Source organism: Malus domestica, chromosome 13, assembly GCF_042453785.1.
Source record: "Malus domestica chromosome 13, GDT2T_hap1".
Taxonomy (NCBI): domain Eukaryota; kingdom Viridiplantae; phylum Streptophyta; class Magnoliopsida; order Rosales; family Rosaceae; genus Malus; species Malus domestica.
The window spans coordinates 37,343,227-37,353,725 of record NC_091673.1 but is presented as its reverse complement, the minus strand read 5'-3'; the positions used below and the strand labels follow the sequence as shown (position 1 = coordinate 37,353,725).

The window sequence follows — 10,499 nt, the reverse complement described above, 5'->3', positions numbered from 1 at the left end:
GTTCATCCCTGCTCACAGCTCACTCTTGTCTTTAGGTACTTTTAGGTTTAAATTTATTCACATTTTCCACATCATTATACTTTATGGCTTCATCACCTTCCAAGTGTCGGCCAGCATAGCTCGATTTGGAGTCCTACTGGACATTTCGGATCGGGGTGTGTCATATATTGTATATTGCATATATTTTTCAATATATATATGTTCATGCATACGGAAGTTATAAAATCGTTATGTGGAATTTGTGATCAAAGAAAAACAAGAAAATAGAAGCAACAACTAGGGTTTTTTAAACCCTAAAAAATAATTTTAAAAAAGGAGAAAAATCCTAAAATTTCCTAAGCCAAGTCCCTGAGCTCACTAAGTCATGGCTTACAGCCACAAAAACGAGCCAAACCAAGCCGAGGAGCTAGCAGCTCCTAGCACCAGCACACAAGGAAGACATCATCGTCCTTAATGGAATCAAGGAACATTGCACTCGCTGGTAGGTTCCAGTCGCACCAAGGGAGAAAGATAACAGAAACAAGGAAAAGATGCAAAGAAAGGATAAAGTTTAATTCATTTTGTACCTAAATAGGGATTACAATGGGATTGTAAATACCCACATCAGTCACTACAGACAAAAGACCTTGATAACCCAATGCTAAGTCACCATATATATATATATATATTACTCCATTACAAGTTAAAGGAAATTAGCTAAGTCATAGTAAAGTCCTAATAGGGCACGCTCCTTAGAACAAGCATGTCCTCAGGAGACAAACTTCGGAAAGCGGATTAAGATCGAGTCAGCATCCTCCCAAGTAGCGACATGCTCCGGAATACCTTCCTATTTGATTAACCAACAAGTGACGGCTTTATCGGCACGTTTGAACATGCCACGTTGCAGGATCTGTTCAGAAAACCACATGAAATATCCATCCGAGGAAATAGACGACAGAGTTAAAGATGCTACTGTTTGTGTGCCAAGTTTTGGTTTGAACAGTGACATATGAAAGGTTGGATGAATGAGTCAACACTCTTCGGCAGTGAGGGGAAAGGTGTGGACGAGGTGGGAGAGCCCACCAATCTATAATTGGTCCCCTACACTGAAAACTCCATGACCTTGAGTAGGAAATCCCATCCAATTAACCCTAAGGTCTCTAACCAATCCACCCTGAGAACCATGTCGCAACTTGCGACCACCAAAATGTGGAAGTCACTCCGGAATGCGTATCCCTAAAGGCACATCGAGACTTGGTGAGCCAAGCCCTTCGTACGAAAATACTGACCTGTTGCGACTAGACCGCCTCCTTTCGTGATGCATCGATATTCAACACCATATGGGCAACCAAAAAGCTTTGATTAGCCATAAGTTGATGAACACTTGTAACAGTGTCTGGAGAATGAACCTCTCCAACCACATTGCTTTACCACAGGAACGCTTAGTGGAGGAAATAGCATTGAGGGCAATAGGATTCTCTGGTTGTTCTACCGAAACTAGGAGTGATGGAACCAGGTCGGGTTCTGTGGCAGGATCCGGATCGTCGTCATCCGCTAGGAGCATGAGAATATAAGACTGTCAGCACCGATGTCCAGGGTGATATTAGTCATCACAATTAAAATAAAGACCTTGCTCACGTCGGGAGCGTATCTCGGTTTAGGTGAGCCGTAGAACCGGTTTAGGGGGTGGGAGGGTGGTTTGTATGAAGCCAGCCAAAATGTGGAAGGTACGGTAGAGTGGTTGGTTGGAGAGAATGAGGAAAGTTTAAAGGTGTGGGGTGAGAGACAAGAAAAGCGAGAGTGCACAGCCGGACAATTCCCCTGTTTATGCTTGTAAATCCGAGAGAGTTCAATGGCCCGAGCGAGGGAGGAAGGCCTTTGAGCGAGCACATCATCTTGTAATTCTTCTTTGAGACCCCCTAAGAACAACCCCCAAAAGTTGGGCATTAGTCCAATCTGGAGTGCGACACGAGAGACAAATGAAATGGGCCACATATGTCTTAACCATGCCTGTCTAGGTGATGTGAGAAAACGCCATATGTCGGCCAAAAATGTTGTAGAAATTGGGTTGTCAATGTCGCCCAAGATGAGAGAGGAAACCTTATTTTAAACCAACGGAGCCAATGGGCAGCGTCTCCGTCGAGGTGCATACCGGCCACAGTCACTCGGTGGCGGTCCTCGATCTTATGATAATCCAGGAATTCCTCGGCCATAGCAACCCATCCATAGGGATCCTTCCCAAAAAAATGAGGAAGCTCAAACTTTAAGTGTTTAGGTCCAGAAAAGGTAGGGGAAGAGGGTTGGTATGGATAGGCGTAGTAAGGCTTATGGGTCAAGGGAAGGAGAGGTGAGCCACTAGAAGGTTGTGGAAGATACTGGGAAGTGGAGGGACGACTCCTGGACTGGGTGAATGGTGGAAGTGATGGTAAGGGTGTACAAGAGAGACAACGGTCTCACGGCCATATGGGTTCTAGAAGGGTGGGTAGTGGTGATGGGTTGGAAAGGTGAGAGGCCCCACGTGGGTTGAAGGATGGGGTTGTGGACGGCAGAATAGGGGGTGGATCTAAGAGAAATGGGTATGGAGCCATTTGGGTTTTGAGAGGTAAGTTGGGGTAGGGGCTAGGTTTTGAGGGAGCAGTGTTTTTCGAGCACCGTCTGCTGAAATTGTTCCTACCGAACATAGTGGATGGATAGATCAGTGAGAGAGTGCTATAGATCGGCGAGATGGTGCTCGAGATCGTCACGGCGGAGGTTTGTTGGTGTATTTCATTAATATATATATATATATGGTGTTGACAGTGGGATAAAAGGAGAAAGGCTGCAGTGATATGCCTTTTAGCTGCAGGCCGTGCCTTTTTCTAAGAATTGACATGTCTCTGAAATTGAAGAAGCATGGCTGCAGTGTCATGTCATGTCTCTTGGATTGAAGAAGCACGGTTGCAGTTCCGTAGCACAACAAGGGATATGTCCCTTGGATCATTCATTCAAAAGGTTACGCCTTTTTGATGAAAGGCACAAATATGAAAAGGCAGTAGGCTTTCATCCATTCGGTAGGAATGAAAGGATGCTGGAAAGATCTATTTGATCTTCACACACTTTTAGTTGAAGGAAGTGACTTTTCTATGCACACTTTGAATTAAGTTCAACAGGCACCATATAATCTATATATAGCCCATGTTGGCTGCATATTCCTATATACAATTCTTTAAACAATAGTTTCTTATCCTCTTTCTCTCCATCAAAATCATACAGTTTCATTTTAGAAGATTTTAAGGGAATTTTAGTTCTTGCTAAACTAAAATTCCAAACTTTGTTGTATCCTGGAAGTGATTTGCTTTAGACCCGTTAGCAAACTCATATTAGAGTGGGGGCGAATATCATTTTAAGGAAAACGTATTAACGTGCCTCAAAGTCATTTTTCTATCTAATTCTCAACCTTATTCTTACAGCGGTTCATCATCGTCATTGAATCCTGAAATTCCTGGAGTTGAGTGAACATTTGTTGTTGCTGAAATTCACGGTCAAGCTTTGTCTCGAACACATCAGCCATTGTCACTGATGCTTTGCTCTTGCCTATGGATGCACACCTGGGCTCTGGATACCAAATGGTAGGTTCTAGTCGCATTAAGGGAGAAGGATAATAGAGAAAAGGAAAAGATGCAGAGAAAAGATAAAGTTTAATTCATTTCATACCAAAGGGGGATTATAGTAAAGTCCTAACACTCGCAGCCGCACCCTATCACCAATTCCTCATGGATGATGGACACCAGCAACGTTAGAAGACGTCACCCATGGCTAGACCGTTGGCCACGACGACGAAGATAGAGAATTCCGTTTGAAATCTCATCGAAATCCTTCTAGACACCCAGACTTTTGTATTGGAAAGCGCATCCAACTGCCTCCTCGATTGATTATGAGGCATGATTTGCAATGAAGAACGGCAACATCCCCACCATCAGCGTTAGGGTTCCGTTGAACCCACTGCTTAGACCAACCCAACCCATATTCGATATGTGTTGGCCAATGAGTTCCAACCCCAATTTGCTGGGCTTCTGCTCCTTGGACATACATGCAGCCTGATACATATAAATTCAAATTTAGTGCCTTTAAAACTCGAAGTTTTCATAAAGTAATACACCCCATGGAAACCCAAAGTTTTTCATGTAAACCATGTCTTAGAACCCGAATGTTCTAACTTTGATGCTTATGGAGGTTTATTTCTCATACACTAATCACAATCATGTTCCCTCCATTCAGTGGATTGATGAACTATCACGAGTTCGATTTCTCTAATTTGGACGTTTCTAATATAAACAACTTTATGTGGGTACAAGATGTGAATCTTTACTTGACTATTAAGAAGCTGAGAAACCATTGAAGCCAACAATGGCATGGAAGAGTTGAATAAGCCTCTGCCATGATCTTCATTTGAAGACATATACTCGAAGCTTTATAACAGAAGTGCCTAACCAAAGAGGATTCCCTGGCTATTTGGCTCGCTCTACGGACTGTTTAATCAAAAGATGATTTTCTGAAGAAAATCTTGATTGAAACCTTTTACGTCCATGAATGAGTGATTATGAAGTTTATAAAATCAGATCAAATTATGATTGGAGAATATTTTTCTCATCCTTCCATGTTTCTAACTCGCACTTGAAACAACAGGTTTTGTATGGAAGAAATGAAAGCAAGGTAAGGTGTAGTGAATTTTGAGTTTCAGGTAGTAAAGTAGTGATTTGTTTGAGTTCCAGAGAACAAATTGGATCAAGATGGGGTTCCAAAAAATAAGCCATTTGAAAATAACATCAAACCTAAAAAGCGTAAGATGTGCTAACCTAAATAGGTCAAGAAGTAGGAGATTTTGTTTTTTTTGTTTTTTTTTGTTTTTTTGGAAGACGCTGGCAATTTTATCAAAACTCATTGACCACCATTTTGTTGTAGATAATCTTTGTGGATTGCTTCATTACTCATTTCACTCGATGTTGTATTACACATCATAAAAACAGTTCCTGACGTCTTGAATAAAAAGTTGATTAACCCATTGAATATTATGCTTGGACACGATTAGCTTTGCTTTCCTAAACCCTAAACCCTATACTTTGTAAACCATATGACATAATTATTGATGATTAAATTACTGAAGGTCAATGAATGTGTCTGTTTCTGATTGGTGACACGTTACATTGTTTACAAATTTAATCCAAAATGTTGGGCTACTTAGCATTACTCTTCGTTTACTTGGTCTTCACGGTGGATCAGTTTAAAATACAATGAACATTGAATTGATGAACACAATTTACAAACAGAAAAATATCATACGATGTTCATCAATGTGTCTGATGAGTCTCACAGGGAGACAAACGAGCACAAGAACGAGACAAACGAGGACAAGAACGCGAGACAAACATGCACGAGGACGAGAGACAAACGAATACAACGCCTAACCATAACAGGTGGATTTTTACAATGGGAGACCTTTAGGATTTTTCATCAATATAAATCTCCGAATCCTGAAACTTTTCAAGATGATGCATGCTACGGTGACAGGACACCAAACAACACTAAACCCCGCCAGCATGTCTTTACTCTGTACATTTGTGAAAAGGAAACAGCGAGAAGAAAAGTTCTCTATCCAATTTGCATGCTGTGGATTAAAATAAGGCATCTATCTAGCTTGGCTCTCGCAATCTTCTTCAGAAATGTTAAACAAGACTTTCGGAAGTGAGGGAAGCGAGGCAATCCGAGGCAGATGAAACAGCAATTCCGCAAAGGAGTCTTTTCTTGACATGCCTGATGCCTTCTTCCCGTCAGAAACACCCTCTTCAGAATCCTTGACATCAGCTCCAGATTTATTGTCAGGAGTGTAATTGGGCCGAACATCGCTTACATTACCCGATCCTTCAACATGACTATCACCATCAACCTGCGTTTGAGCTGCAGCAGGGTCCTTCTGCAGAAGGCAACAAAGAGAATTGACCCTTGACATGAGGGATTTCTCATCTGAAGCTGTTGTAAATTGGGTGTCGCTCAGCAGGTATTGTGCAATGTCCTCTAGCATGTCCTGGTATTCTGACTGTTGATCAGCAGAAGTCATTTGTTCTGAAATACAGTTTCCAATGTGACTCATAAGATCACTCACAGACATCGATGGCTGAAGCCCAGGCACTTTTATTTGTTCCCAATTTCTGCTCCCCCTGGAATCAACAGCTTCGAAGCTGCAATTTCCATCAATTGCCTGAGCATCCATAACTAAAAGGATAAAGTCAATTAGTGATTCAATGATTAATAGACTACAATAAATACCAAATTTACCTAAAGCTTAAAAGAAAACCTATACCCCTGACAACAGAAGACAGGCATAAAGAAAAATAAAACAAAACTTTAAACCTGAATCGTGGTAAGCAAGCAAAATAAACATCATACCAGGATTTGGATTACAAACCAAATCAGCATCAAATGAAATTTCAAAACAATGTTTGAATTATAAATGACTTCACAAATATTAAGGAAAAACATCTGCCAAGTCCTGTTATATTTAGGAAATCTAGAATCTCTGCACTCCACAGTTTGTGAATTAAAACGGTCAGTTAAAAGAAATATGAATAAGGTCCAGGTATACACCTATATTCCAGGCATCCAAGAAGCAACCCACTGGGCCATAAAATTATAAAAATAAAAAATAAAAAAAAATTCTAGTTCTGTTTAACATGATGGCAACCAAGAGACTAGAAGCAAAAAGAGAAAAAACAAAGATGATCCTTATAAATATTGTGCTATATAGAAAAGCCAAGTCAATTTATTATACCTGAGCTGGGGGAAGGTGCTTCTCTGGACTGATATTCGATTGTCATAGAAGCTGTATCCTGCTGGTCAACCTTCAAAGAAGATGACTGACTTGCAGATGGTGAGTCTATATCTTGGAAACCAGCAACAGAGGAACCTTTACGATTCGGTCCATTCCCCAGTTGATCAAAACCATGGCTTTTGGATTCACCTGGATCTTCAAAAGCAGAAGAGCGTGGTTCAAAATATGGTGATTCCATAACAATCTCTGGCTGCCGGCTTAAGAAACAAAGTCGTGTATCACACTGGATAAGCTTTTCAAAATGTTTGTTTAATAACCCTTGTGGGCATTGCAGAACATGTTCCCTGTAAAACAACAATGTCAAAGTTTGTCTATAAATGTCACAGCATCAATTTTAGTACCTGAACATATGGCTGATGCGCCTTCAAATAGACTGAAAACAAATGTCTCTTGAAAACATGTCCCAAATATCAATTTAACAGTCACAAGGAGTATCTGCACTCTCTGTCATACAACATGCCACAGTTTCACAATTGGACAAGTATTGGCACAAACATAGTTTATTTATCAACATCAGGTGGAAAACTCGAGTTACTAATAAAAACAAGATAAACATTCAAAGAAAAACACGTGTCAACCGAATCCAGCAATTAACCATCAAAGGAGATCACCAATAATACATTCTTGTTATCTGAGACCACCGCCTAGAAAATACATATCTGAGACCACCGGCCAATAAAGGAACACATCTGAGACATTCCAAAAAAATTAAAAATAGTATCGAGCAGGGTGAAAGCATAGCACAAGTGTACACACATGACAAAAGAAAATAAAAGGTGGGAACTTTACAGCTTAACAGTGACATCAGCCAAATTAAATTTAAGGTCTTTTTCGCAAGGAAATGTTAGTAAGGATCGCAATCACCAGTTGAATTTTACCTATAAGTGCTAGCTTGTCCGTCAGTAAAATCTGCTGTTGCCTGCCACAAGGTGTGCTTTCTAGGTTGGGGATTAGTCTCCCGGAAGAAAAGGGGTTGTCTAGCCAACTGTAAATAGAACGGAGCACTAACTTAAGAAATTCAGATACAACATAATCATATTGAGGAACACACACACAACATACAGAGAACATAGGAAAGGAAAGACAACATTACCACAACAGTCAAAGTACCAGGTCCATCATCAGGACAAGTTGCTTTCAGAGCCATAATATCTGACCACTGGATTTCTATTTTACTCTTGAGACCACCTTCAAGAACTTCCCAAACAAGCTTATGCTTAGCAAAGTAACACTTCGCCACTAAATCTCCCTCATATCTTGATTTATACTTCATCCAAAAGTAGTTTCAGAAATTTTTAGCCAAATGAATCCACTCAATATGTCAAAATATAAATAACTTAAAAACTAGTTTAGATGAGTACCTCCCAACTCCCAATACTTAAGAGTGAAGCTGGAAAATTTGAAGCCTTCAGCTTATCCGCTGTCCCCAATGGAGCATTTGCTTTACACTCCTTTTTAACTCCAGAGTTAAGATTTTCACTCTGTGTAGCTCCAGCTGCAGCAGCACTCCCTTGAGCAAGCTTCATTTGAATTAACTCCAATAGGGATGGGCTCTTTCTCAGCCTCAGACCCAAAGGGCTAGGCTCATCAAGTGGATTGAACTGTGAAGGTGGGACAGCAAACGCATTATCCCCAATACGCCTCTGCAACTCGGTCAGAAAAACCAGCAAGAGAATATTTCAAAACACAATCAACTTTATACAATGTAAAGGAACCAATCAAATCTTTCAGCTAAACATAATCAAAGTTCAAACAAGCCAAATTTCAAAATATTATATTATGGCCTACCTAAGGAAGCTCAAATTTGTATATTTACATCTCAATTGATGGCCATGAGATATTATTTAGTTTACTGAATCAATAATTGATAAGAAAATGGTAACTTTATGAACTATAAAAGATAAAAAATATAATCCTCCCGTGCAGTTTCCAAGAAACTAAAGAGATCGCTACAATCTTCCAAAACAATCTCAATCATTAACGTCACAAGATTTATAGATTTACCAAGCTATAGACAGTCACATATAACAACCAGAAACATTAATTTCTTCGAACCACAATTTCTGATTCAATAATACTACAAATTCAAAAGAGAAACGGATAAAATTCAATCGGTCCAGATTCCAAAGAGAAAAAGCAGAAGGAAAGAAACAAATGATTAGCACAGAAAAAATAAGTACACGAATCAGAAACAAGATACAAAACCGAACCTCTTGAAAAGCAGGAGAGGGTTTAGAACGTTTGTTGAGCGGGCCATGTTCCTCTTCTAAGGATTCCTCAACCTCCAACTTCACCGGTACCTTTTCCGTACACGGCATTGCATGGGGTTCTGGTCCGAAATCTCCGGATTTCATCAACTGTACCATCAATTCTTTTCCCCGAAACAAAGTCAGAACAAAAAATAAAAAATTGAAGATAAATCCAAATTCCCAAGAAACAAATTAAGGTTTTTGATATATAGAAATGGAAACAAAAGATTGATTGATTGATTGATTGATTGTCAAAACCCTATGCTATGCTAGAAGAAAAGAGAATTGTTTAGGTTTAAAAAAAAAGGCATTGGGGACTGTTTTCTCATTTTCTGATATTGGTGCAAGACATGTTTTCACGATTTTCATTTCAGATGATTGTTCTTGGATTAAGCTACCAAACACATTGTCAGATCTCAAAAATAAAAATTCTATTTGTCATTTCCACTTTCCGAAACATATTTTAGAATTCGGGTTTGTAAAACATTACCAAATGGGTCATAAGCTTTCTACAAATACTTTGAATTTCTTTTAAATGTTTTCATGACCTTTTCCGGTGCATATATATTAATAAATTACATTCTTTAATTCTGTTGGTTCAAAGTTGAAAGTTCAAATCACATTCGGCAGCAAGAAACTAATAAATTCACAGAAAGCAAAACGTTGAGATTTTCACCTGCCGATCCAGCAACAGAAGCAAACACAACAGCTCCAATCCAAAGGCCAACCCCTTCTCCAACACAAAACCCTACGTTTCACAAATTAAAAATTAAAAATCAAACCAATGTAACGGAAGCCAAAATTTAAGCTGAAACCTGAAAATGAAACGGAAATTGAACAAAACCCTAAATCAATTGAAACACCTCTCTGATATTGAATAAACAAAACCACTCCCTGATTTCGAAACCCGAAAGTAGACCTCATACCTTAAATTTGAGTTTCGAACTTGAAGAGAAGAGAGAAAATGGATTCGTCCGAAATTACAAAGAATTGAAGCTTCTGGTTCGAATTTAGGGTTTGGGATTTGGGATAAATTGGGAATTTGGGAGTACTCTTTCAAAAAAGGTGGTTGCCGATGGATACTGGAATGGTGTTTTTCACAGTTTCGGGGAAATCCTGTCTAGTATGGTGCACGATAATTACCTGTACTCTAGACGCACCGGTGATATTTGGAAAACAAATTCGTAATATTTTATATAAATGTTTTTCGGTGTTTTTTTTTATCTTTTTGTCAAACAATAGATTTTATTATATTAGATGTTACATTATTCAACGACGAAATTTAAACTCAAATCGTCATGTAAGAGCTCAACACATTTTTTACCACTGTTGAAAGGATCACTTGCATTTCAGTGTCCACCTCAAAAAAATTCTATTACTACAAGTCTAGATTTTGAAACAATAAC

At 39.3% G+C, this 10,499-nt stretch overlaps 1 protein-coding gene across 1 annotated transcript; it reads right to left on the bottom strand.

The window, feature by feature from the left end:
- Window positions 1-5,398: 5,398 nt before the first annotated feature.
- LOC114823219 (uncharacterized) lies at window positions 5,399-10,260 on the bottom strand. Its single transcript, XM_029098675.2, has 8 exons — window positions 10,020-10,260; window positions 9,770-9,841; window positions 9,055-9,215; window positions 8,206-8,487; window positions 7,938-8,111; window positions 7,723-7,829; window positions 6,785-7,128; window positions 5,399-6,228 (listed from the first exon to the last, which is right to left on the bottom strand). The coding sequence occupies exons 3-8, from the start codon at window positions 9,208-9,210 to the stop codon at window positions 5,645-5,647; spliced, it is 1,647 nt and encodes a 548-aa protein (XP_028954508.1). The 5' UTR covers window positions 9,211-9,215; window positions 9,770-9,841; window positions 10,020-10,260; the 3' UTR covers window positions 5,399-5,644.
- Between the last annotated feature and the right edge of the window lie 239 nt (window positions 10,261-10,499).